This window comes from Populus nigra, chromosome 16, assembly GCF_951802175.1.
Source record: "Populus nigra chromosome 16, ddPopNigr1.1, whole genome shotgun sequence".
Lineage (NCBI taxonomy): Eukaryota > Viridiplantae > Streptophyta > Magnoliopsida > Malpighiales > Salicaceae > Populus > Populus nigra.
Window position 1 is genome coordinate 11,507,856 of NC_084867.1, and position 27,634 is coordinate 11,535,489.

Below are 27,634 nucleotides of genomic sequence, written 5' to 3' on the forward strand. Positions count from 1 at the left end.
TAATTTTTTTTATTTTAAAAAATATATACATGATTATAATTTTTAGAGAGCATGTTAAAATGATTTTTTAGTTATTTAACTATAAAACAAGGAGCGTGAATGTGGATGCTTTAAAATATTATTCTGGGTAGTATTTTATATTATAATAACGGTTTTTTGTTTTTTTAAATAAAAAATAATATTTTTTTAATTTTTAATATTAATTCATCAAAATAATTTAAAAATAAAAATAAAATTCAATTTAAAACAAAAATAAAATCAATTTTTTTAAAAAAACATAATAACACGCCAAAACAAATCCTCTTCAGGTTCCAGTCATCAAATCAAAAACAAACAACTATGCAACTCTTCTTATTCCAAATCCTTTTGCTCTTATTCCAAAGGTTATAACATCGTACCAATATCTTTTTTTTTTTAATAAACACTATAACCGATTAATTAACATTTATATTAAATAACTGTCTACGAGCAACGACTTGCATTATTCTGTAATTATGATGTCTAATGATATATATTTTTTTAAATCTAAATCACAGGTGACCCATATCAAAATGATCAGCACACAAGGACAAATCAAGCCCAGACAGCTACAAATTCGTTATTGGTGGGAATCCAAACATAAATCCATTTTCAAGTTCCAATTATCAAATCAAAATGCAAACCAATAGCACCACCCCATCCAACCACCAGTAAAAATACAAGGGATAATTATAAGTAAGTGTACGAACATGTTTTTTAAAATATATTAAAATAATATTTTTTAAAATTTATTTTTAATATCAATACATATAAAATTTATTTAAAACAAAAAAAATTTAAATTTTTTTAATAACAAAAACAAACACAACACATTTAAATGATATTTGAAAATATAGTAGTGATTACTTTTCAAAAAAAATTTCACATGAAAATACATTAAATTATTTTTTAAAAAAAGAAATTATTTTGACACCAATGCATCAAATTTTGATAATTAAAATGATATAAAATTATAATTGTTTTTTAAAAACATTTTTGAAACATAAAAATAAATAGGTTGTAAGGTAGTGTTTAAAAATTTAGTCAGAATCATGTTTCTTATAAATTTAAAATTTAAAATTTTTAATTATTTTTTTATGTTTTTATATTTTATTGATGTTTTCATATAAAAATAATTTTTAAAAAATAAAAAATATTTTTTAACCGTCACATACTCCACGCAGACTCACCTTAACGACAAGACACAGCAACAGCTGATAAGCAACATAAGAAATGCCATGCAAATCCACATGGATTAATGACCTTTTTTATCCCGTAAAGCCAGCAAGTACAAATTGCGAGTGGTGTGTGTGTGCCCAATAAAAAGACAGCTAGCTAGTTCAGAGCAGTACACAGTCGTCTACTGGCTACTGCTGTGCATTAAAATCAATAATAATAATAATAACAATACTAATAAAAAATAATATTAAAATAACTTTTATTCATTGTAATTGTAATAGTATAGTATTTTTCACATTTTTTATTTAAAAATTATTAAATTGATGTTTTATAATAGTTTTGAATTTTTAATATAAAAAATAAAAAAACTTTTTAAAAAATCATTTTAAATCATTTTTAATTAAAAAATATTAAAAAAAGGCCCTCCACTGTAATACAAAACATAATCTTCAGATAGACAGAATATAGAATTCATTACAAAGCTGTTTAAGAAAAGAATTTATTTCATATTTTGTAATTGTTTTTTATGGGATATATAAGAAAACAAAATCCCCTAATTTTGCCTCCACTTTTTTTAGAGTGAAAAAAACGAAAGCCCCAAAGCCCGCTCTCATTTTGTGGCATCAAAAATTTTTGAACCCCCGCCTTCCTCCTTTTTTTCTCAATCAAATCAGCCCGCCCTCTCAAAATCTCCTAATCCCTAAGTTCCATCTCTCCGTCTCTCTCTCGTTCTCTCTGTTGTGTACGGAAAATCTCACCTACTTGTGATCTCTGTCAAAACCCTAACTTTTTAGGGTTTTAGTGTTCTGTTTTGTTTCCATGGCGAGTGAAACCCTAGAAGAGAAGAAACCAGGGCAGGAAGCTCCTCCTGCTGAGGATTCAAAACCAGATGCGCAAAAGGAGCAAACTGAAAGCGAAGGACCGAAGGAGGGTACAGAGAATGAAGCGAAGGAGGCTGGCAACGAGGAAGTGAAAGAAGTAGAGAGGATTGAGAAGGAGGGAGCTGAAAAGGAGGAGTCTTTTGGAAATGAGGAGAAAGAAGAAGAAGCGAAAGAAGAGGAGGAGGTAGAGAGAAAGAAAACTAAGCGAGGAAGCAAGAAATCGAGTAAAGATTTGACTGAGAAGAAGGAGAAGGAGCCGGTGACTCCAGGTAGTGAGAGGCCTGCCAGAGAGAGGAAGATGGTGGAAAGGTACTCTGCTCCTGAGCCTGGACGGTCAGCGACCAAGCCTTTGTCTATTGAAAAGGTAATACTACTCAAATCTTACACAAAAAAACGATCTTGTTTCCTTGGAAAAGAAAATGGTTTTTGGATTTGGATTTGGAGTTTTGAGACAACTTTTTTTTTGGTTGCAGGGACGAGGAACACCACTAAAGGATATTCCTAATGGTATGTGTGATTTGTTTGTGGATCCCATGCTGTTGTTGGTGTTTGTGTTTTTATGGTGTGTAGTGTTTTGTTTGCTATTTAGTAACTATGCATTTTAAATGCTCTGAAGTTATCACGAAAGAATGGAGTAGAAAACGTTAAGGGTAATTGCAACTAAGCAACGACGACAAGTTTTGATACATTTATGGTTGATGCATATCTATATGTTGTGATTTTGTGTGAAATGAGATTATTTTTTAATTTTATGTAGCATGGGTATGCAATCAAATAGGTTTAATCTTAATTTTGGTACTGGTAAGTTGGTGAAAGTACCATCTATATGTTTTGATATTGTGGGTTTCTCGTGAATACTGTGGGAATTCATCAATGTTTTATAACTAACTTACATTGCTGAGAAAGTTAACTGTTTAGCAGGGAAATGTATTACTGGTTACTTGCTTCTGAAGTGCTAGCATGGAGCCTGTTTTACAATGTGTAGCTACTTATGAAAGAGAGAGAGAGGGAGAGAGAAGAAAAGTTTTGGTAGGTATGCAGTATTAGAGGAAGGTGATTGTGTAGTTGGAATTGGGTTCTAGCTTTGTTGTGAGTTTTAAAAGTTGTTACATTGCGTCGCATTTGCAGGCTTGCCTGCCAATTGTTTTAAATGAGAGCAAATCCATTCATCAAAGGAGAAGATTCTTCTTTTCAGCTCTTCCTTCTGCACATTTGTTCACCTTGGAGGAAAACACATCCAATTAAGTCCGGCTTCTGAGCTAACTGTCACTGTTTTCATGAATCACTCTTTTCCTCTTTTCTGTTCCATTAAATTTATGGTTGAACAAAATTGTGGCACTAGTTATCTATAACATTAGAACATTCTTTGTATAGAACTTTGAAACATAAACAAAAGCTTTGAACTTGCATAAACACGTGTGGTTTTACCCTCAGTGGGTTTTACCGCTCAAAGTGCGTGCTTACGGGTGCTAGGTTCTAACTGTTCTGGGAACATTATCCTGAAAGTAGAGGATGTCTTCCATTTTCATTGGTGTTAAAAGTCTGCTAGGAATGTGAATGCATGTAGTTTTAAAGGTTTCGCAGACAAGAAATGCTTGATAGTTTGTTTGAACTCTCTGAACATTGTCCATGTGTTTGAGACTTGATCTAATGTTTTGATTGACTTCCCTTCTTGTTTCCTGGCATTTTCTTTGTATTGTTTCTGGCATTTTTATCATACTATCATTTTTGTTATTAGTGTCAAAGGATGCACAATTATCCTGTAGGAAGGGAGATAAATTCTTTGGATCTGGGTTTTATTATTCAGGAATACTGAATTTCCATAATATAGGAGATTTCCTGTACATAAGTGGGAACAGATTTTCCTATCTTGTTGGCTTGCACATGCTTTATCTTACCTTTTTTCAACTTTGTCATTACAACAGACTGGCCTGTTTTTTTGTCTGATATTGTGAACTTTTCAGTGGCTTTCAAGTTGTCCAAGAGAAAACCTGATGACAATCTACAGATGCTTCATATGATTCTGTTTGGAAAGAAAGGAAAGGTGCTTATGGTTGTTTTAATTCATTTTGTTTTGTTAATTAGTTTATCATTGCTGTCTTGGTTAATTAGTTTATCATTGCTGATTGATTCATTAATGTTTATGACCATTCTAAATTATGTTAATGTGATTTTTTTAGGCATACAATCTAAAGAAAAACATAGGCCAGTTTTCAGGCTATGTGTGGGTTGAGAATGAGGTACTGAAGTTCTTGCCTTATATTTGTTGCTGCATGTTTGTCCACACATTCTTGTATTGCATATGTTGTTGCACAAGCCTGTGCTCAGGTAAAAATAAGATTGTATCCATGATTCATTCATGAAAGGCACAATATGTTTAGCGATTGTGAGTGCCTTGAAACTGTTTTGATTGGTTTATTGACATCTTATCAGGATAAGCAGAAAGCGAAAGTAAGGGAAAAGCTTGACAAGTGCGTCAAAGAGAAGTTGATGGATTTTTGTGATGTGCTCAATGTCCCTATAAATAGGTCTGCTGTGAAAAAGGTTTGTATCAACTATGTTAAATGTTTTATTTTCTTGTTATTCAAATCCATCTAAAACCCATTTGATTAGTCACTTGGTTGGGCCTTGTTTCCAGGAGGAACTCACTGTAAAAATATTGGAATTCTTGGAATCCCCTCATGCCACCACTGATGTTCTGCTTGCTGACAAGGAACAGGTTATCTATTCTTTAAATATTTACCCATTGCAGATTGTTAGGTAGCCTTTCACTGTCAATTTTAGAGTTGCTGATACTTGCTGCTTATTTTGGTTTCAGAAAGGTAAGAAGCGTAAGGTCTCAACCGGAAAAAATGCAAGTCCTGTAGAAGCATCAACTACACCAGCAAAGGTTTGTTGTTCGCAGCATCATTTCTGTATAAAATATTTTATAGAGCTTTTCTTTAATAAAATCTTTGGATGGATGTGTTTTCTTGGTGCACACCAATAGACAGTGCTCTGTATTTTTTTCAAGACTCCTTTATGCTGCTTCTGATGATATTTGAATGTCATGTTGGCTGTGTCATAATGCACCTCTTACAACTGCTAAGTTTTCTTAATCATTAATAATTTTTTGCAGCGCTGATATTTTTAGATGTGAAATCATGAATATTAAAAGCAGAAATGAGAATAGTCTCTGCATTTTCATCTGCTTATATGACCATGCAGGGCACATACTAGCCCAGTGCTAGCACAGACACAAGTATACATCAGGAATGCTTATATGACCTATTTATTTTGTTTTTCATCCGCTTCATTATTCTGTGTTGAGTTTGATCATCCATAAATTCCAAACAGACATGCACAGGATATCCATATAATTGACAATGTGAACCATTGATCATATATTCGATATATTATTTTCTTGTTTTTCATCTTCCATACATTTTTGCTATTTCTCAAATGTTTTGATCAGCTAATTGGACCTTGCCTAAGCCTTCAGGATCAATTTTCTAGCCTGCACATGTTCTGCAGAAGGCTGTCTTATGACACAGTTCTTTGCAGATGGTGTAAATAGGGAAAGATAGTGCTCTTACCCATCACTTGTCTTAAAATTTTTGTCTTCAATATAACATGATGCATATCCTTTGCCACTGCTTGTTTTGTTTTTCCTGCTTTTATGCTGAGCTGGTTATGAATTCTGTACTTCATTGTTCAACAGAAACAAAAACAAACACCCCAAAGTGGACAAAAGCGAAAGCGTTCATCCAAAGATGAAGAAGATGATGATGAAGATAAAGTTGAATCACCAGTTGCTAAAGATGATTCAGAAGAGGATGATGAAAATGAGGCAGAAAAGAAAGAAGAGAGTGATCATGAGGAGAGCAAATCAGAGGAAGAGGAAGATGAGCCAAAGGAGCAGACGCCACCTAAGAAGATATCAAAAAAATCTGCAAAGCAGAGTTCAGCGGTTAAAGGTGCAGAGAAAGTTACCCCTAGCAAAAAGAGCACCCCTGCAAAGCCTGTCAAAAATCCAGTAAAATCTACCAAAAATACTTCTGGCTCATCATCAAAAAGGGGCGCTAAAGATACTGATGGAAGTTCCAGTTCTGTTTCTAAATCAAAGGGATCTGCATCTAAGAAACTTAAGGTTGAAAAGGAAAACCCTAAGGACCGAAGCGCTTCGTCCAAGGACAAGGTCACTGGCAAGAAGCAGTCGACTAAGTCCCCATCAAAGGATACTGCAAAAGATCAAGGTGAATGATTTTCCTTCTATTCCTGATGTTTAAAGCTTTCAGTTTGAAATTGTGACTGTTTTGAGCAAGTAATTGATTTGTTTTGCATTTTGTCTATGCAATACTCATTTATGTACCTATATTTTGGTGATTATGTGTTTTATGGTGAGTCTTTTGTGAGGTGAAAAAGTAGGGGTAAAATATTATGCAAGTGTTAATGTGTAAATTTTAAGGGGGGAAATTTGTTGAAGTTGTAAATATTGATTGCATTTAGTAGGATTCACATATCCACTTGCTTCAATAATTTATTGATTTTGTAGTTACTGTTGTTGTTCCTTAAGCACCACTTCTCTTTCTTCCAGTTTCTTTTGCACTCTTCAAAATGAACAGAACTTGGATTATTCCCCCTTATAATTTTTTTGCTGTGAGCACAATCATGTCAAATAGGAAGCTTGAGCTCAGTGGAAGTTTATCACTGTTGAAGGACATTGAAACATGCTAAGTGACAGTGGTTTGTTATAGGAGACAGGGCTAGGATGGAGCAGTAATTATAATGTGATTATAAGGTTTGTGTTGTTAAAGAATATCCAAGAAATGTGGTTGGAATTGTATTTGAGAGATCCATAGATAATTGTCTTGGCTGGACAGGGAGTGTTAGTTTTGAGAACAAATTACAAAGAGTGTTTGCCTCCCCTTGTGGTTGGCGAGTAGCGTTTGAAATGTTACCCTTCTGATTTATTAACCTAACAATTTGTCTTACTGAACAATTATTCAAGGAGGAAGTTTGCATGGGTGATTTTTCACTCCCTTTCACCTGCTTCCAAAAACCTCCTTAAAAGTGTCTGTATCAATATCCTTTTTGAAGATTATGTATGATAAAAAAAGCCAAGGAAAAAACTAGGTCCAGTTTTATCTTTCAAAAAAGAATGAGCGCACAAGCTTAGTGGTGAATCATAAAAGGACATCTTTTGAATGTTGCAGAGTTTTGGAGAAAGGACAAAACTATACAAGCATAAATTCTTTTTAAAATTGATATGTGTTAGCTCTTCAATTGCAGTTAAAAATAGGATCGATGAAGTAAAAGATGTCATTTTGGAGAATTAAAATGAAGAGTGAGATGGTGTCATTGTCACAAGTTGCGGGGAGAGAAATAGGATAAAGTAAAAGATGTTATTTTGGAGAAACAATAACATTCATAGAGTGCTTGTATCTATGGCATGAAGAAAAGATTTTGATGCCCATATAATAGTTGTCTATTACATCTTCCTGGATTTAACCTGTTGTGCTTGGGAGATATTTGTTAAACAATAAACAGGGTGACAGGATCTCCATTTGTTTAAATTTTGTTGTTAGAGAATTTGCTCACCAGCCTTATGATTTTTATGTCTGAAAATTAGGTAAAGTCAAGTCTAACAAAAGGGCCAAGGCAGAACCCACCAGACAAGAGATGCATGCAGTTGTAGTAAATATTCTGAAGGAAGTGGATTTCAATACTGTAAGTCTTGCCTGTGATTTAGCGTTGTAATTTGCATAGTTAGGACAGTTTGTCTTGCTAGTTATACCATCCTTAAGAATCTGTTTCTGGTGATGTGCAGGCAACTCTATCAGATATTCTCAGACAGCTTGGTATGTATGGTTTATCTTTCTTCTATTACTTAGATGTTGGCATATTTCCATTTCAACTTTGCACATCATACATATAATTTTGGTTATATTAGGTACCCACTTTGGCATAGATCTAATGCATAGAAAAGCGGAAGTGAAGGATATTATTACAGATGTGATAAATAGCATGTCTGATGATGAAGAAGAAGGTGAAGGGGAGGACGCGGAGGATAATGCTGAGGGTGGTGATGATGCAGATAAAGATGCTGACGAGGATGATGATTAGTTCATTTTATTACAAATGCTTTACTTGACTCTTGTAGAACATGAGGTATGTGGTGTATTCTCCAGATATCACCCCCTGCTGGAGGGGCTTCAACAACAGATACTGATGATGCACCACTGTTGCAATATGGATCTTGTTACCATTTCCAGATGAAGGCACCCAACCGGGTTTGTTTTGTATCATATGCTTTAGTACATTTTGCTCTTACAAGTAGTGCTGAGCTGAACTTAAATTCTTGGTAGTTTTATTTCTCCATCCCCAACGTCCCTTTCCATTTAGACTTGGCTTTTAGGTGTATTTGTTGACTTTTCCCTGCAAAGGAGTAGAGATTTGAACCGCATTCTCATGTGGTCCTTACGGGTGCTTATAATTTATGAACAATGTAAGTTGAATGCTTTGCAAATTAACTGTCACAGGTGATAGTTTCTGTTTAACTTAAATTTATCTGGAACTTTTTGCTATGCAATTTAATGGCCTTCATGATTTGAAATTTAAAGATAATGTTTCTTTGAGAGTAAGGTACTTGCTCGGCTTACCAGCAATTGTCACACATTTTTTAGTGTTGGTATTGCAGTGGAAGGTGCTTTTCCAAAGTGTTTTTGGGCTGAAAAGTTGCCAACCGGATGCTTTTTGGGGGTGTTTTTGGTATTACAATGCCCATAGCACCAAGAACCTTCAATCAATGTTTCCAGCCTACCAGAATGTTGTACATGCCATAGTTGCTTTGCTAATAAAGCTTCCTTGGTAAAAGTTGTTTGTCAATAGGTTGATGGATGAAGTGTTTGTTCTGCGTACTGGCATTGGTTGATTTACTAGGGTTGATTGGTAGATGAAATTTGTGTTTTGAAGTGTGAAATTGAAGCCTGCATGAGCTTTTGAGAACGGATTTATTCGGCTGTAAGCTTTGAGAGGAATTCCTGTCCAGTCTGGGTTGATGCAAATAAAAATTAGCAAAGGGCTCTAATTACCTGATGCAGGTGATGGTTTTGCTGAAGGTTCTCCCTGGTATTTCCATTCGATTGACAGGTTTAGATGCCTAAAACCAATAAAGCTAAGGTCTTTATCTTTATCAATGGAGTTGCCTCGGGCTTTGAATGCAGTCTCCGAATTGGTGTTCCATACTTTGATTTGTAGCCAGTCTTTTTCTTTACTAGAACTTGCATCAATGGAGTTGGTATTAATACATTAATACTGGGCTCTGATCTGGTATCCATCTCTATCCGTCTTTTTCCCAGCTTGAACTTGCATATCTATGGGTTAATACTGGGCTCTGAGTTGGTATCCATCTTTATATTTGAAATTCAAGTCTTTTTCGTTACTTGAACTCGATAATGTGGCGTGTTCAAACCCATACAAGTGGCGATCATTTCACACTGCTATAACTCTTGAGTTTTATGAATAAGCTATTGTCCCGTGGGATCTTCCAAGTTTCGTACGAGACAGGATTTGCAAATGGATTTTGGCCCCTCAGCTAAAAAAGTGTGATTGAAATGTTTCAACCGACAAGCTACCAATCAAAGGTTTTTTAAGCTTTCTTGCTTAGGCTGATGCCAAGCTAGCCAATGCTAGTTTCACTGGATAATATATCCAGAGGCTGCAAATTTCTCGCTATGTCGAGGATCATAAAGGAGACTGGGCTCCACAGCAAAGGACGTACACCAATTCGGGACACCATCGACCCATTAAAAACAATCAATTTGCATTGACTATTGTACTGCATTATGGAGCATCTTATTTGTGTATTGAATAATCAGCCGGCTCATGGGTCCATAACTTGTATCTCTTTACCATCAAAAAATCAAATCAAAGTGGGTTGCAGGTATTCAGCGCATAATTGTATCTGTAAAAGCTGTAGACAAAGGAACAATTTTGTCTACAAGAAATCTGATAAATAAAATCGAAGTAAGCAAATCTTGGACGCCAACCCCACCAACCAACCCCAGGATGACTCTTCTTTCTCACGCCAATTTTGGTAGCTGGTAATGTTTTGGTTCTTTGGCCAGTAGCCTACCACAACCCCATATGTGACCTCTCCATAATCTGCAATAGACATTGTGACGATGTCCAAAAGAAGACTCAAAAGGGTTGCAGTTTTCAATTTCTTATTGTAGGGTTCCTCCATTTACACAACCTTACGTGCAATTTTTGCGATACCAAGAATCCCCGTCACCTGTCCCTATCACGCTGTAGTGTTTTATCAACCAAAACAACTGTATTCAATGTTCACCAGGTCCATTTCATCCTATATATCTTCAACATTATTATACACGTAGATATCCAGTTGTTCCCCGCTCCATACTCTAGCATTGCAGGTATGTATTTAATTTCTTCTTACTGTTCATGAATTGTATGGTCTGTAATCTGGGATGTTCAAGGAGCATATGTGCGTTTCTTGAACAGATCATAGGTTTTTTTCATTGTTTGTTTTTTTGAAGTATCTTTCTTTGTTTTTTTGAGCCAGGTAGTTTTGTTTTTTAAGGAGTCTTACCTGATGGCAGATGGTAGTAACGATGCTTTAAAACTTACTGTTAAGCAAGGAGAACCGACTCTGGTTCCTCCTGCAGAGGAGACAAAGAAGGGCCTGTACTTTCTCTCAAACCTTGATCAAAATATAGCAGTCATAGTTCGTACGATTTACTGCTTTAAGTCTGACGTGAAAGGAAATGAGGATGCCGTGGAAGTCATTAAGAATGCCTTGTCAAAAATTCTTGTGCACTACTATCCAATAGCTGGGCGGCTAACAATTAGCTCAAAAGGAAAGCTGATAGTGGATTGCACCGGGGAAGGTGCTGTTTTTGTTGAGGCTGAAACGGATTGTGAAATAGCCGAGCTTGGAGACATAACAAAGCCTGATCCTGTGACTCTTGGGAAGTTGGTTTATGAAATTCCTGGTGCACAAAACATACTTCAGATGCCTCCTGTAACGGCTCAGGTTTGAAGAATCTTTGACTATTTATGTTAGTTAACCTTGCAGGTTCTATACAGTTGTACTGCTGTAGGGAAGTTAAATCCTTTTCGAAAGTAAGCCCAAAAGAACAAGAAATCTCATTTTCGTACAAAAATTTGTTATTGTTTTCCAGGTGACTAAATTCAAATGTGGAGGATTTGTTCTTGGGCTATGCACGAACCATTGTATGTTCGATGGAATTGGTGCTATGGAGTTTGTGAATTCATGGGGAGCTACTGCTAGGGGCTTGGCTCTTGATGTACCTCCATTTCTAGATAGAAGCATACTCGAAGCTCGAATCCCACCTAAGATAGAGTTTCCACACCATGAATTTGATGACATTGAAGATGTGTCAAATACCAGCAAGCTTTATGAAGAGGAAATGCTCTATAGATCTTTCTGTTTTGACCCCGAGAAAATTGATCAACTCAAGGAAAAAGCTATGGAAGACGGAGTTATAGCCAAGTGCACAGCATTTCAAGTTCTCTCAGCCTTTGTGTGGAGAGCTCGATGCCAGGCATTGAGGATGGTGCCTGATCAACAGATAAAGCTCCTGTTTGCTGCAGATGGACGGTCTAGATTTGAGCCACCAATTCCTGAAGGATACTTTGGCAATGCGATCGTGTTAACAAATTCTGTGTGCACGGCAGGAGAGATAATGGAAAACCAGTTGTCCTTTGCTGTAAGGCTAGTTCAGGAGGCAGTTAAAATGGTTGATGACAGTTATATGAGATCAGCGATAGATTATTTTGAAGTTACAAGAGCCAGGCCCTCTCTGACTGCAACTCTTCTAATCACAACTTGGTCTAGGCTATCTTTCCACACAACAGACTTCGGATGGGGGGTGCCTATTTTTTCAGGGCCTGTGGCTCTACCAGAGAAGGAAGTAATTCTTTTCCTTTCTCATGGGAATGAGAGGAAAAACATAAACGTTCTCGTAGGCCTGCCAGCTTCTTCCATGAAGATATTTGAAGAGCTAATGCAGATTTGAGCATCAAAAGATTCATCCAAAGCTCGTATCGTAGAGAAGTCTCCCTGACTTCTATTTCTTGAAGTTGATTATGTGTTTTTTTTTTCTTGCCAAGAGATGCACTTTATATGGCTATGATATAATATCTAAGCGGGGAAGAAAAACCCCTAGCAAAGTAATTCAATCTAGGTCTGGATGAAATGGCAGATGAACTGCAAGTTCATCTTCCTTGCTTCCTCTGTTATTTTTCACCTGCACGTGTCTGAGGCATCATGCTGGATGTCGTAAGTTTAAAACCTCGATAACACGCAACTCTTAGCTTTGAATTTGATTTTATGTCGCAGCTGTCCTATTGGTTCGAATGGGTTCTATGTATTATGCTTTCTGCCAAATCTATTGAAATAAAAATAAAAGTACAAGGCTGCTCTAATCGGTGTCTTCCGAAATACACATCGGAGAATGTTGCACCAGCTGGAACTCAAATGGTTAAGCATTCTCATCTGTGTATTTGCAGAACAAGTTTCACCGGTTGGACTTAACGGCCTTTTCTGGTCAGGGCTACCTGAGAAAGATCCTGATGATGAGTAATGGTGATGACAATGACTGCTCATATAATGATGACTGCATATTGCTTTATCTACAGCTTTTTCTCTAATATTCATCTAGTTTTCCATGTTTCTATTATTCAGAAATATCTTCTCGATCCATCTCACGTATTAAAAGCTTAAGTAGTTGAACATCAAGATGACATGTCCCACAAAGTTCAGCTTGATAGGATTGTGGACCGTCAAATGTGAAAACTTTATTATAAAAGATTGTATTAGTGAAAATAATTTAGAGAGGTCATTCTATCAAAGAAGCAACCTAGGAATTAGAGGAATATATGCGTAAAAAAATCCGTAAGTTTTCTTATTCCTTTTATAATTGGTTCATGACATTGCTTTGAGTCCTTTCCTTCACAATAAACATGTTAGAAAGTTTGGTTTTTTTGTAATGTTAATTGATATGTTAGTGATTTTATTTGAATTGATTCATGTATGGAATATTATATGCACATGAATATAAATTTAAATAGAGTTTGAATGAATTAATTTGATGTATTTTTTTAATTGATATACTTTGATGTATTTTGGGTAAAACTTTAATATTAGAAAGAAAATAGAAAAATATGGAAGCATTATGTCGAGAAAATTAGTATTGCATGCTAGAAAATTTGTGTGGAGGTTGAAGATGAATGAAATTATAATTTAGTCTTTAATCATGGAAAATGATGGTTTTGCCACTTAATTCTAGAAAAAAAATTAAGACAGGTTTTAATAAATAATTGAGATTTACCATTCAATATTTTTAAGTATATAGAGTGTGTTAGCTACGGGCAACTTATGAGGAGGGGGTTATTGTTTATACCCTAAGTTGGTATGTCCAACACTCCTTCGTGTGGGCTTTCTCATTTGGGTATAATACCCATCTTGTGAACATAATTTATGATGGTGTGTATGGCTTAAACTCCACAATTTTACAATATTTCCTATTATTATGTATATATGATTTATTATTTTAAAGGGGTGGTTAATTTTTATATTAGAGTTTTTTTCAATGATAGAATTATGTTCAAGTCTAAGATTTAAAAACCGTTTGGAAACGCGATGCAAACCATATTCTTAAAAAGTTTAAAAATATTTTTTTATTAAAATTTAATATGATTTATATGTTTTGGATCATTTTGATATACTAAAATAAAAAATCAGTAGCATATATTTTAATATAAAAAATTATTTATAAAAGTAATTATTATTACAGCGCAAAACATTCTCAGAGAAGCGGTCCTAAGAATGTCTTGAACAATGAGCCAATCATGTGCTCAAATTTGAGTCAGGACACCTGATTGTATTTATCATTAGTGATAGCTACTGGACAGACATGTAGGCATGTGGTGGCTATTGACGAGAAATTTAGTGTTGCATTAACAATTTGTGTGTTCATAAGCATAGGAGGTTACGACATTGTGCTGTCAAGACATAAGTACAGAAGGTAGACTTGCGGTGTTGTACTAGTTTTTTGAGGTCGTAACACCGCGTTGTGGTGTGTGTCAATCAATACTAAGCTCATGTAAAATTTACTTGTGATTTGTTTGGGCTTGGTTGAGCTATTAAAAAATTGTTCGGTTTTATGCAACCCAACCCGAAAAAGGGCTGGGCCAAACCTCAAAGGCATAAAACAAAATTTTATTAATATTATAAGTGTTTTTTTTAATCGATGCACTTTGGAAGAGGTGCTTGTTTTATATTTTAAGAGTTCATTGACATTACAATATTTTTTATATATTGCATCATGTAAAGGTACGTAAATGTGGATAATGTCGGAAAAAAACCAATGTCGAAATGCATCATTACAATACTTTAGCTGTCGCATAATTCGAATGCAGAAAAAAAAACTAATGCAATAGGTATATTAAGTGGGGAAAAAAACAGGAATCTGGAAGCGTTGTCTATTTTCGTGTTGATAAATGGAGGCTGAGGTGTTCATGTTCTGGTGAAGCTTCACTGATCCAGTGACAGACATAAGCTCTGGGCCTCCAAGAATGAGTTGCTTGCTCCATTAATGAACATAAATGGGCTCAACAGGTTGGAACAGGCTGGGGAAACTTTTTCTTTTTGCCCTTTTTCCTTAGCGGCAATTCAATGAAATAAATTAATCCATGTTATAATAATTACAAGTTGACAACAACTGCTCTGCAACCATAACGAATCTCCCAGATATATTTAAAAATATATTAAGTGTTTTCATTTGAAAATATATTAATATAATAATTATTTTGTTTTTTTAAATTATTTTTATATTAGTACATCAAAATAATTTGAAAATATAAAAAAATAAATTTAAAATAGAAAAAAATAAAAAAATTATATTTTTTTTTCTAAAAATATTTTTAAAACGTAAAAACAAATAACCCTTCAGACAACCAATTGTTTTGGGTGTTTTTCTTGTAAGTGTGGTTGATATTATAGTTGTAGTTTGAAAAAAGTTTTTTTAGTTGAGGTTGGTTTGAAAAAATATATGTTTGGTATTGTGGTTGTGGTTGTAGTTTGAAAAAAATTGTTTTATAAAAAGTATTTTTATTTGGAGTTGGTTTGAAAAAATATATGTTTGATTAAAATTATGGTTGAAATTGAGGTTGAACAAAAAGTAGTTTAATGTATTTGGTTAGGAATATTTTTCATGGCTTTCTGAGCGTGCAACAATATCAGGTAAAATATTATCATGAATAAAATTAGGATCGCGATCAAATTCTGCAAATGCTACATCATCATTGAATTTTCTTCTAATATAATTATGTAATGTCATTGAATAATGTTAAACACTAGTTTTTTTGAATAAAACACAATGCCTAAGAAATTTTGTTGAATTTTTTTTATTTATAGGGTCGGACCCAGTCCAATATTTTTAGGTTGGGGCTGGAACCCGTCTGGTCATGAATAGTGGATACACTCTCCACTGTTCACATGAGAGTAATTCACTATCCACTTCTCCACCGTATGGAAAGTAAATTATAATTCATTCTCCATCTCTTTATTATTAACATGAACAATGAAGTAGCCGAATTAATTCATATGAACAGTGAAATAAAAGTATAAAAATTTTATTTTTGTTAAACCCCGGTTTCAGCCGCAATTTAAATGGATCTCACCAAAACAAAACTTAATTTTTAACTTAATTAAATGTTAATATTTATGGCTGACCATTAACCTCAGCTGCATTGTCAATACCAAGCAGACATTAAATTAACACTGGTTTCCATAACAAATGAGGTGTCACAATAACTAGCAGGAGAGATTGAAAAGAAAGCATAATTTTGAAAACACATCAAAACACTTTGATGATAATATTTTTAATATAATCAAAAAGATTTTGATAAAATAAGTTTAATAACATCAAGAAAAATCATAAATAATAGCTTAGAGTGAAATTAAAAAAAAATAAGCTAATTTTTTTCTATAAAGAAATTCATTGTTTTGGTGAATGATCTCAAAGCCAACAAGCTACAGGCAGGCCATTACAAATGACGATGATATAAATATTTTCCAGAATCTTCCTTTGAAGTAGCGAATTACAAGCATAACCCTTTACTTGCAGAAACCTTTTTCCTTGCCATGTACAGGTCATTAAATTAATTTATGAAAATAATAATGTAATTTATACAATACCGTTGTATTTAAGATACTGTGGACCGGTAAATCCACCCTATAATCCACTGACCTGGCAACCTGATTTGATGGAGGGATCGGGTCAATTATCGGGTCGGATCCAAGTTCGCTAACAGTGTGGCTCAAACGATGTCTGCGTGATGGTATCCATTAGTTGTAAAACATGTTCTTTGCCGCCTTTGATATCTCCATTAATTTAAATTTTTATACTGTTTACTTTTATATTTTAAAAATATATTTTTTAAAATGTATTTTTTTTTATTTTCAATATGGGTTAATATTAGAAATAAATTTTTTTTTTTAAAATATTATTTTAAAAAGCAACCTTGCCGCAATAATAAATAAACTCAACAAGATTTAATACGTGTTTAAGAGTGAGTGAGTTTCAACCGTGTTGTTATCAAAAATAAATTTTTAAAAATAAAAATATATTATTATTATATTTTTCTAGAAAATATAATTTAAAAAATAATTATTACCGGACTAAAACACCCTCCGGGGCATTTGACTCAGCCACGACGTCAAAGGAGCATGAACAAAGGGACGTGTAGAATTTTCACGAGTGGGGTTTCTTGAATCTCTTCCTAGCTGATAAAATTGACCTTTGCCTTTAGCAGAGCTCCCTGGCCTTTTCATTTATTTCTTCCTCAACTTGCATGGCAGAAAAAATAGGGAGGCGAAGATGATGTTAAAGTCAACAAATTAGGTCGCCAGCCTACTTTATGAGGGTAAAACTAGTGGCCATGCCTGTTCAACCACCACAAAATTTTGGTTAACAAATTAATTATTGGAATTCAATTATCTGAATTTTTTAAAAATAGAAACTTAAAAGAAAAAAAAAATGGTTGCTATAAAATTACACTCCTATGAGTGTTTGGCACAACTTTTTTTTTATTTTAATATTTTTAAAAGTATTTTTTATTTTTAAAAATATTAAATTTATTTTTTTCAGTGTTTTTTTTTGGTAATTTTAACATACTGATGTACATTATTTTATCTTAATTAAATTGCTTTGTTTTTTTTATCTCCTTCTAACATTGTTTTAAACTTATCATATATCAATAGGAATAAAGTTTCATTTATTTTTTAAATTCAAAACTTAGATATAATATTTGTAATCTTATTATTTAACATATATTTGTATATATATATATTTTATTAAATAATAAATAATACTGTTGAATTTTTAAATTTTGATAAATAATATATATATATATATATATATATATATATTTAATTAATAAAATATAAATATGAAAAAAATTTCGATTCATGGACCCTGCCAAATCAATCGAATACAAAACGACAACAACAAACCAAAAGAGGAAAACGATACGGCTGGCTGTTTATTTCTCTCCAACGCTTCACATTCTGCCGTAGGAAAGAAACACTCCTTTCTGCTTTTTTTTTTAAAAAAATCTCATGCAAAAGTGAAGCATAGCGAAAAGCCACTGCGAAAAGATTTTATTGAAGTTCTCTGTTTAATTTTAATCATCATGGATGGTATTGGTAATGTAAAGCAAGAGATTCTTGAACCTTCACCTAATCGACAAAACGCCACCGTTTCGGGCGTTCCAGACGCCGTCATCGAACTCAGTAGCAGCAGTGAAAGCAGTAGCGGTAGTGACAGTGAGTCGGAAACCGAGTTAGATGGAAACAGCGTTGTCTCTAAGAGACAGTGGGACTCTAATGGTGGTGATGGAGGTTCTGAGATGAAGAAGAAGAAGAAGAAGAGGAGAAGGAATTTGGATGATTTAGGTGTTGTGTTGCCGTTGGGGTTTCTCGCTCCACTTCCGCAACCGCCGTCTTCAGAGCCGCCCACTGAAGCGGAGATGGCTGTGGTGGAGTCGACGGAGAGTACGATGATGAATTTGATTGGTCAAAGCAGCAAGCAATTCTGGAAAGCGGGTGATTATGAGGGTGCTCCTCATGCTAATTGGGATTTATCTTCTGGTTAATCTCTTGCTTTCTCTGCATGCTATATTTGCAATTTTTTTACTATTTTTTGAAAGAGTTTTTATTGTTAATGGTAATCTATGAAGAAGTGATTGTGATGGTAAATGTTTTTACTATATGTAGGTGGAATGGATCGTGTTAGGGTTCATCCAAAATTTTTGCATTCTAATGCAACTAGTCATAAATGGGCACTTGGAGGTAAACTTACCTAATTTGCTTATTCATGCAGCATGATTTTCTCTTTTCCCTTTTTATACTAGACATGGCATGAAATTGATTAGTTTGTTTTGGTTTGCTATGATTTCGTTTATCCTTCCCCTTTTTACAGCATTTGCGGAACTTATGGACAATGCATTGGATGAGGTATTTTTTTATGGGTTACTTTTGTGTTGTGAAGCTTGGGAAGTAGAATTGTTTTTTTCATTTTTTTGATGGTTGTATTTGTTTTTGTGTTAGTTTGGCAATGGAGCTACGTTTGTTAACATAGATATGGTTGAAAGTAAGAAGGATCGCAGCAGAATGCTTTTGATTGAAGGTATTTGCTTACCTTTGCTTAGCTTGTGTTTATCTTTGTTGGGTCTAGTTATGTTAGAATTATATGGATCACTGGTGATATTGTAGGTGTTACTTTGACATATATGCAATTCTATGTTAATGTTGGAGGGGCTTGTTTTCCTCAAATATAATTTTCATACTCACAAACAGCTTCATGATATAATCTCTTCTGAGAATATTTTTTGAGGCTTCATGTCATGTTTTCCTCTTCTAAGACTTTTTTCTCGATGATGCTATTATATACATAATGTGGTATCTTTGGGATGCTTCTGTTCTTTGTTGTAGATAATGGCGGTGGAATGGATCCAGATAAAATGCGACAATGCATGTCCTTGGGTTATTCTGCAAAAAGCAAAGTGGCGAACACCATTGGACAATGTAAACCATCAATTATTTGGAAAAGATGCATCCATTTTATTTTTCTGTTTGTAGTTTTTTAAACCGCTTATGTTGTTGTTATTCAGATGGCAATGGATTTAAGACAAGTACCATGAGGCTTGGAGCAGATGTCATTGTGTTTTCACGTTGTCCAGGAAAAGATGGAAAAAGGTTTGACCTGTGTTTTTCTTTATGATCATGTCATTTGTGTTGCATTTTCTTCATATGGATGGTGAATGTTGACTGTTTTTTCTGTTTGATTTCAGTCCTACACAGAGCATTGGATTGCTATCATACACTTTTTTGAGGAGCACGGGGAAAGAAGATATTGTGGTGCCCATGGTACTAAAATTGAACATTATAATGCATTGGAAGAATTTGTATATAAATTAAACATTGTCATCTTATCCACATATGTAGCTGCAACTCGAGATATCTTTAAGGATGACCAGTATCTTTGCTGTGTGATCTTTTTGATTGTTCCTTTCTTTATGCATAGAAGTGGTTGGCTCTCTTGGGGCCACATTTTCCAATGGCTTCACCTTCACAATATCGTATGCTATTCTGCATAGTTCTCAACTGTTATCAAAATTGATGAGTTGCTTACAGTAGTAGTTAGATTTTTCAAGTTGGGTACTATTTGAGAAAATTGCGGTGCAGTTTGGTAAAACTTTTCATTTTCGTCCTATAGAGTCACATTTTGGTTCTGTAGGGTCTTTAATCTTTACACTGCTCGTAATTGTGTTTAAAGTTGCATATAAGAAAAACCACTCATTTTCATACTGTGGTATTGCATTTTGGTATCTGCATGCGTTACTTCAATTAGAGAATGAATGAACTCTATGTCTTCACTATGGTGCTGAGTTACTACTACTGGTTTTTTGTTTTTGAGTTGTGTACTCTGCAGTGTTGCATGCATAGCCAACTTTTCTGTATTGCACGTGATTGTCAATTGGAGTTGTTGACATTAGGTTATACTAGCTAAAACTGAAATTTAGACAAACAGATCTTGTTAAGAGGAATGCCCAAAGTTTGGTTCTCGTACTTATTTGTTTTCTATCTTGGTGACAACATGCAACTGTCCAGTCTCGATTACATGTTAACGATACACCTTAGTCACTGTTGTAACTCTCAGCTTTTCTCCATTTATGTTTCTAATAGTTTTATGTGCGAACTATGAAGTGTGGATCACAGTTTTCTTGTAGATGAATAACTAGAAGCCTCTAATGAAATAATGTGCTTCTAATCTTTATTGTTTTTTGAATTATTATGAAGCTTGACTTTCAAAGAAAGGGGCGGGAATGGAGCAGGATGATACGTTACTCTGCTAGTGATTGGAATAGAAATGTAGAGACGATAGTTTGTTGGTCTCCATTTTCCAGCGAGGCAGACCTTCTTCGTCAGGTATTTTCTACTGATGAACTGTAAAAAAAGAACAAAAACTAATGTGCCCTTGCACCTCCTCTCCTCTTTTGTCTCCTGTCTTCGGTTTGCATGATTACTCTTTGGTGGTCTACTTTTCACAGTATTCTCTACTTCCTGCATATCATTTTCTGCTTCTTTTTTTCAATTGTGATTCTCTCTCCTTGTCAAACTTACCTCATGTGGCAGCTCAATTGTGACCACTTGTATTTATCATGTTCTCGCTGTAATTTTTTTATTAACTTCTTGTTTTTGTACTTTATAGTTTAATCTTATGTCAGATCATGGGACGCGCATAATTATATACAATCTTTGGGAGGATGACCAGGGATTGTTGGAACTTGATTTTGACAGTGATCCTCATGTATGTCTTCAATTTCTAACGCATTTCAAATAAGATTTTGAAATTGATCATTTGGAGAGTATTTTTATGTGGTGTATAATGTGACAGGATATCCAACTAAGAGGTGTCAATCGAGATGAGAAGCATATAAAAATGGCGAAAGAGTTTCCCAATTCCAGACATTTCCTCACTTATAGGCACTCATTAAGGGTAGCTAATCCCTCTATACTGTTTTGTATGATTCAGATGATTAATTTCTTTTTTTCTATGATCAGAATTTTGATTTCTTTAATTCTTCACATCTGTTAGAGTATCTGTGATTTATCTGACTGGTCAATTTTTGGTTCTGTAATCCATGTTTTTCTACTTTAATAGATTGATTTAGCTAATCCCTTCACACCATTATTTCTATGCTTTTGTGTTTTGTACTTTTTTTTGTTCTTGTAAATGGCAAAACTTCGTCCTAATAGAAACTAGTTTTGTTTGAGTGCCATGCATAGGATTTTCATTTTTTAACTTGTGGAATTGTATAAAGCATAGTGATAAAAAAAAATCAAACTAGCTACGAATATACCATTTTTTTACCTTTCAATATAATCAAGATTTATTATTCGAGTCTTTGAAAAACTTGATGTGAAATTTTTTAAATGTTTGAAAAAAAACTTTTTTTTTTCTGAAACAATGTAATTTGAAAATTCTTATGGTGGTAATTATTCAATTCATAAGTTTAGTGTTGCATAGGTGTTTTTTACGTCTATTTTACTCCTTAGAAAAAAAAAAGAATTGGAAATATGAAGAATGATAGGAAACAAATTGAATAAAGTGGAGATTATTTAATGGGTCTTGAGGGTAAGGAACGATTGTGATGTTTGGTTGCCCAATAATTGAAGGATGGATTGTGAAAAGATTTTAGTTTCAACTTAAATTTTATATTTATTGGTTATATACTTGTATCAATTCATCATGTTTGTTCTGTCAAGTCCCATCAGCCTGGGCAGCATATTGGGTTTTCATTTGACCTCTAGCGATGCATTGAGTAATCTAAATAACTCCATTTGTGACTTGTTTAACTTTGTGGAATTAAATATGGCTTGATCAATTTCTGCTTTATTAAAGAGGCTTAGCTTTTTGGCTGCTTTAAAGATCACCAGATCTCTCTTTTATTATGTAATTGATTGATGCTTATCCTCTTCCATGTCACCCTCCAGAATTATGCCTCAATTCTCTATCTCAGACTGCCTTCCAGCTTTCGAATCATTCTACGTGGGAAAGATGTTGAGCACCACAATATAGTGAATGATATGATGCTATCGCAGGAGGTAACATATCGGCCACAGCCTGGCGCAGATGGTGTCCCAAAAGACACAAATGTAATGCAGCTGAACTTGTTTATATAGTTCTCTTCTTTTCTTATTCTGGTGCTAATTACTTGCATCTATTGTCAGCAGATGACTGCTGTTGTCACTATTGGCTTTGTGAAGGATGCAAAGCATCATATTGATGTTCAAGGATTCAACGTTTATCACAAAAATCGACTAATTAAGGTTTGTTTTGCTTTAATATAAATTATCATTGATTTTTTTTTCTTTTTAAAAACTTAAGTGATAATGTGACACTCAATGCATTATGATGCATTTGTATTTATTTATTTATTATTGTTGTTGTGTTCATTTATTTTTGATGCTTGACTCATTTTCTTTGTTCAAGCTTTTGTGTGCTTGTGTATTTTCCAGAATGGATGGATAGGCTTAGAATATGGTCAGCAAAAAGTTCCGACCATGCTCCATTTCTCATTTTGTTAATGAAGTATGGACGGGCAAGTTTATTTGAACTATGTGTAGATTGATTAGTGTCCCATGGCAAGAGCTAGAGGTATTAACAATGTGTTTGAACTTATGCTTTGTTTTGATTTGAAAAATCATGTAAAAGTTGGACAATGGGAAGAAATATCTTGGGGTAATGAAGGATTGTGGAAAAAATGAATTGCATAGATCATTGGATGTGACATTTTTGAGTTTTGCAACTTACAAAAAATGCCAACCCAAATTTTAATGTTCCACTTGAAATTTGCTGATAATGCATTTTAAATACTATCCTTCTCTTTTCCAATCATCATGTCCTTTAAAGCATGCTGATAGGAAGTAATTACCATGTTAATACCTCTTAGATGTACTTAATAGCATGCATATGAATTATCAACAAACATTCAAATCCCTGTGTTAGTTGCTGTGATTTGAGTTTGCCAAACAATTAATTGATTTCATTGTTCTTAATAAGCACTGCTGTTTTATAGCCATTTTGGAGGCTTTGGAATGCCGCAGGAAGTGATGGACGTGGAGTAATAGGTAAAAATTTGCATTCTACATCTCCAACTATCAATGACTAGCAAATGTTTTGGAAACGTGATGATTCCTTCTCTTCTGACAGGTGTGTTGGAAGCTAATTTTGTTGAGCCAGCTCATGATAAGCAAGGATTTGAACGCACAACAGTTCTTGCAAGACTAGAAGCTCGATTAGTACAAATGCAAAAACAATACTGGTGTGTTGTTTATGTCTCTTAACTGATTGTTATTAATTGCTCCTGGATATGTTAGGCTTAAATGTGATTAATTGCTGTTAACTACTTTGTTAGGAGCACTTACTGTCACAAAATTGGTTATGCTCCAAGGCGAAATAAGAAACTCATAAATGAGTTCTCAGATATAGGTATATTTTGGGAGCCTTTTTTGTTTCTAAGTATTTGATCTTTTGTATCAGGCATTGCCTTGTTTTAATTGCTTACTAGTTTTGAATGCTTTCTTATTACCCCCCCAAATCTCACACGAAGTTGTCTTTCCTTTGTAGAAACTTCTCCTGGCTATCAACCACCCACATCTTCTCATTCTAAAAAGAAGTATACTTCCTTGGGCAGTAAGATATCCCCTTCACATTCAGACCATGGGTATGGCAATGGGCATGCCTCCAACAAAGTGAATGTTAGAATAAATACCCCAACCAAATTTGGAAAAAGCACCATATCGCCTGGACCATCACCTCCTGCTCAGGATGTTAGCAGTGAAGATGATGACTGTGTTGCTATTCCTGTAAGAAAAGCAAATGGGAGCACTCAAAGGACCACTCCTACCAACAAGTCTTTTGAGAAAGATGGGTTGCATACAACTCAGTCGTCTTCATGCATGGAAGATTCTGGATCTCAGCATGATTGCATGTCTGGAGGGGGGACTGTTCATACTGTCACAAGATCCCAAACAAAGGTATTTGTGTTATGAAGTTTATGCCAATTTACGTGCTTCATTTATGAAATAGTGTTTTTAGCTGGTGATATTTTCCAATGCTATCCTTTTTATCCCTCTTTACAATGTGGGATCTTATTCCCGATATGAGTCCAGATGGCAGTTTTAGAGAAAGAAAGCTACTTTGATGAGTTCCCTGTCTGAAGTTAATCAGACATTCTTCGGTCATTAAGCTATCTACTTTGTCATACTTCCAGAACTATTGGAAAAGAAGCAGAAAATGTTAATGATAGCTGGCAAAGATTCTTCTACTGTTGAAATCTTAGGGCACATCTGTATTTGTGATTATAGTCTACAGAAAGGATTGGTCATCTTTCAAGCGCTACATGTTGTCAAGTGACTTATTTCCTTATTATTCATCTTTATTAAATGATAAAAATGAGAACGTAGGTTTTGCATCCTTTCTTTGGGCTTCTGTGCTTGCTGTATTGAAGTTGATAGAAATCATATTAAGGCTGTTCAATTGACAGGTGGGTGATGTTGATAAGATGGATTGTGCCTTTTCAGAATCCGATGTGCTTGCCCTTGTTCATTTGAAACAAGAGAATCGTGAACTAAAAGAAAGGTCGGTTTTCTCCCTCTGTTTTTTAAGAACTGTGCCACATCTTATTTTATTTAACTCCTTTCTTTGTTTGCAGATTAGAGAAATTGGAAGGAGAGACTCGAGGGGAGTACAGGAATGGTTCTCAGTGTGAGAAGTGTAAATCTCTTGAGATACAGGTATGCAAAATCTCCACCTATCATTGGTTACTGTGCTGGATGGGATATTGAGAATACAGGATTCCAAGCGATATGTTGTTGGTGCTATTGTTTTCTTCATGACTTGATGAATTTGAGTTGTCCTGAAACTTCAAATCTCTCTCTGCTTCTTCAGTTGCAGGAAGCGCAGCGAAAGCTTGAAGAATTGAACAAGGAACAGGAAAGTCTGATTGATATATTCTCAGAGGAGAGGGTCAGGCGAGACCAGGAGGAGGAGAATTTGAGAAAGAAGCTTAAGGTTATCTGCATCACCTCTCCCCCTTTTCACCACTGGGTGGAACTTGTTTTCCGTGCTTTTTGAATATTTTCTTCTTATTGATCATAGATGGACAGCTCATGAGTTGTATCCCTGCAGGATGCATCAAATACCATTCAAGAGTTGCTTGACAAGGTCAGGCTGTTGGAGAAGATGAAATCTCCTTATCTCAAAGGACGTTGAGAGCTCTGTATATCAATCTCTTCCACCAGCTATATCTTGTGCAGACTGATCTTCCTCTATTCAGTGTCTGGTCTTCATCGTGGCCTTAAGCAGAGACATATTTGGGCTTTCAAACTCTGCTAACCACTGACCATTCCTTTCTCCTGCACCTGGCCCTGGTATCCTTCTCTCTCTTTGCAGCAATTGCTTGCAAAGCTGTATTTTTGGTGTTGGCTACCAAATTTTGTTCAGGCTCATGTCCTCCGATTTGATGAAATCGGGGAGGAGAAGAGCTTCATTTATGGTTGTGAGAGGTCCCATATCTTAGCTGTAGTCAGTGCTGCATTGATTGAGTTTTGTAAATAATGTATACAAGTCTTCATGCATCCCCTGTTAATTGAGTTTGGACAATCACAATGGTAGACCAGTCACTTGCCATATTAACTGCATGCGTCTCTCACTAATTAAGTTTTAGCTAGCATTTCCTGGTACCAGCCGAGTTGATCTGAATCTTGCTCGCGCAAAATTTAACTAACTATTCTCCAGTTCAAGGCCTATTGAACTCGAAATTGGGTTTGATCATCTCGGGAAGCTGGCTGTAAAATAATTAACACTGATTTTTTTTTTCCAATCCAGTTCATAACCACTCCAGCGTCAAGCATTGATTGGTTAGTCGGGGGCTAGTTAGCACGCAGAGAAAAATCATCTATAGCCCATTCACTACAGAAGGGGTGCATAGGCTGGATTTGGGTTTTATTTTTTCGATTTATAAGTGGACTTGTAAATCTGGAATTTTTCCTGGGTAAAATACTGTTTGTTTACGTGGTAATTTTTATTTTCTGAAAGTGCAAGACCATGAAGGAGATGATTTTTAATATGACTTGTAAATCAGACATGTTTTTAAATTTTTTTTGTGTTTTTTGATTGTTTTAATGTAATAATGTTAAAAATAAAATTTAAAAAATAAGAAAGTATTATTAAACATGCCATACATTTCAAGGATTAAGTTAACTTAATCACCAAATTTAGCTAGCTTAATACCAGTAGATTAGTGTCTCTTAGCTATAAATGATTTGCTTATACAAATAGGCAAGAGAGTATGAGATATAGAGCTGCTGATGGTAGTGACCTAGGGTCAGGTTCATCAAGCATAATGGTTTTTCTTTTTGTCAAATTAGCTTGCAAAACTTAAATTTTTTAGGGAATAATACTGTTTGAAAACAATTGCAGAATGATATAGTATATAGTTTAATCTTCTTGTGTTTTGAAAACAAATAGCTTAGTTAAAACTCAAATCTGAGCTGTTTGTTTTTTTATACTATTGTTTTCAGCCCATGTAGCTTCAGAACCATGCCTTTCCTTCTCTCTTCTAAAATTTGACTCCCTCCTTTGTTTTCAGAATAGAGGACTCTCGTCAATGGTTTTCACTAAAAAAAAAATATAAATTACTGTAATACAATTCGTGGGATGTTCCATGCGGATAAATATAGAAGGATATACTAAAATATTTTTTCATAAAATAATTAATAATTAGATGATGCGGGATAGCATATGGTGGATCGACTCAAAACAATAATAATAATAATAATTGATTGGGTGATTATGGGATAAAAATAAAAAAGCGACTGCTAGCAGCGATGGAATTTGTTCATGGTGCGAAACGTTTGTTCATGTGGTAATTACTTTTTTTTTTTTTTTTTTGGGTGCAAGGTTCTTATAAAATGTTTCTAAAGATTCAAGCTAGATAATCAAAGAAAGATATATATAATTTTTTAACCACACCATTTTCTTGATATTTGACAATGATTTAAAAAAAAATTACTGGATTAATTATAAAATTCAAACCTATAATCTCAACATTAAAATTAAAATTTAATCACCGAGACCACTTACTGGGCTTAAAAAACAAGATCCCTCGTAAAGCAAACACATAGCGGATGTCTAACCTTTTTTTTTTTTTTAGTTTTTTTTTCCGATGCTTGGAAGTAGCTTCCTTGGTCACCATCGATGAATACCCAAAAGCACAGCATGATTTCATCATCCGATTCATTAACTAGTTTAATTTTAAAATTAATTTATATAAAAGTTAATTTAATTTAATTTAATTGATTTGATGATATTTGATTTTTAAAAAAATTAAAATAATATATATATTTTTTAATATTGAGATGACAATAAATTAAATCAACTCGGGTCTTATGACTT

At 34.4% G+C, this 27,634-nt stretch overlaps 3 protein-coding genes across 3 annotated transcripts; all 3 read left to right on the top strand.

The window, feature by feature from the left end:
- Window positions 1–1,763: 1,763 nt before the first annotated feature.
- LOC133675915 (DEK domain-containing chromatin-associated protein 1) lies at window positions 1,764–8,617 on the top strand. The gene is made up of 11 exons (XM_062097472.1): window positions 1,764–2,442; window positions 2,552–2,585; window positions 4,043–4,122; window positions 4,259–4,318; window positions 4,512–4,622; window positions 4,717–4,797; window positions 4,897–4,968; window positions 5,779–6,313; window positions 7,690–7,787; window positions 7,888–7,918; window positions 8,011–8,617. The coding sequence occupies exons 1-11, from the start codon at window positions 2,017–2,019 to the stop codon at window positions 8,181–8,183; spliced, it is 1,701 nt and encodes a 566-aa protein (XP_061953456.1). The 5' UTR covers window positions 1,764–2,016; the 3' UTR covers window positions 8,184–8,617.
- A 1,410-nt stretch (window positions 8,618–10,027) lies between these two features.
- On the top strand, window positions 10,028–12,530 carry LOC133675318 (omega-hydroxypalmitate O-feruloyl transferase-like). The gene is made up of 3 exons (XM_062096661.1): window positions 10,028–10,495; window positions 10,645–11,115; window positions 11,264–12,530. The coding sequence occupies exons 2-3, from the start codon at window positions 10,675–10,677 to the stop codon at window positions 12,119–12,121; spliced, it is 1,299 nt and encodes a 432-aa protein (XP_061952645.1). The 5' UTR covers window positions 10,028–10,495; window positions 10,645–10,674; the 3' UTR covers window positions 12,122–12,530.
- A 5,096-nt stretch (window positions 12,531–17,626) lies between these two features.
- LOC133675265 (protein MICRORCHIDIA 7-like) lies at window positions 17,627–25,873 on the top strand. The gene is made up of 20 exons (XM_062096591.1): window positions 17,627–18,258; window positions 18,385–18,459; window positions 18,590–18,624; window positions 18,718–18,796; window positions 19,102–19,194; window positions 19,281–19,365; window positions 19,461–19,536; window positions 20,470–20,598; window positions 20,882–20,980; window positions 21,068–21,169; window positions 22,168–22,329; window positions 22,408–22,503; window positions 23,253–23,304; window positions 23,387–23,498; window positions 23,592–23,665; window positions 23,804–24,213; window positions 24,723–24,817; window positions 24,891–24,972; window positions 25,127–25,249; window positions 25,367–25,873. The coding sequence occupies exons 1-20, from the start codon at window positions 17,802–17,804 to the stop codon at window positions 25,448–25,450; spliced, it is 2,520 nt and encodes an 839-aa protein (XP_061952575.1). The 5' UTR covers window positions 17,627–17,801; the 3' UTR covers window positions 25,451–25,873.
- Window positions 25,874–27,634: the final 1,761 nt, after the last annotated feature.

Bases quoted from the DNA above. Each gene is read 5' to 3' on its own strand.
- LOC133675915 (XM_062097472.1), top strand. From the start codon at position 2,017: ATGGCGAGTGAAACCCTAGAAGAGAAGAAACCAGGGCAGGAAGCTCCT. The intron at 2,443-2,551 runs GTAATACTACTC...TTTTGGTTGCAG, and splicing joins AGCCTTTGTCTATTGAAAAG to GGACGAGGAACACCACTAAA. The intron at 4,798-4,896 runs GTTATCTATTCT...TTTTGGTTTCAG, and splicing joins TGCTTGCTGACAAGGAACAG to AAAGGTAAGAAGCGTAAGGT.
- LOC133675318 (XM_062096661.1), top strand. From the start codon at position 10,675: ATGGCAGATGGTAGTAACGATGCTTTAAAACTTACTGTTAAGCAAGGA. The intron at 11,116-11,263 runs GTTTGAAGAATC...ATTGTTTTCCAG, and splicing joins TGCCTCCTGTAACGGCTCAG to GTGACTAAATTCAAATGTGG.
- LOC133675265 (XM_062096591.1), top strand. From the start codon at position 17,802: ATGGATGGTATTGGTAATGTAAAGCAAGAGATTCTTGAACCTTCACCT. The intron at 22,504-23,252 runs GTTTGTTTTGCT...GCTGTTTTATAG, and splicing joins ACAAAAATCGACTAATTAAG to CCATTTTGGAGGCTTTGGAA. The intron at 24,818-24,890 runs GTCGGTTTTCTC...CTTTGTTTGCAG, and splicing joins AATCGTGAACTAAAAGAAAG to ATTAGAGAAATTGGAAGGAG.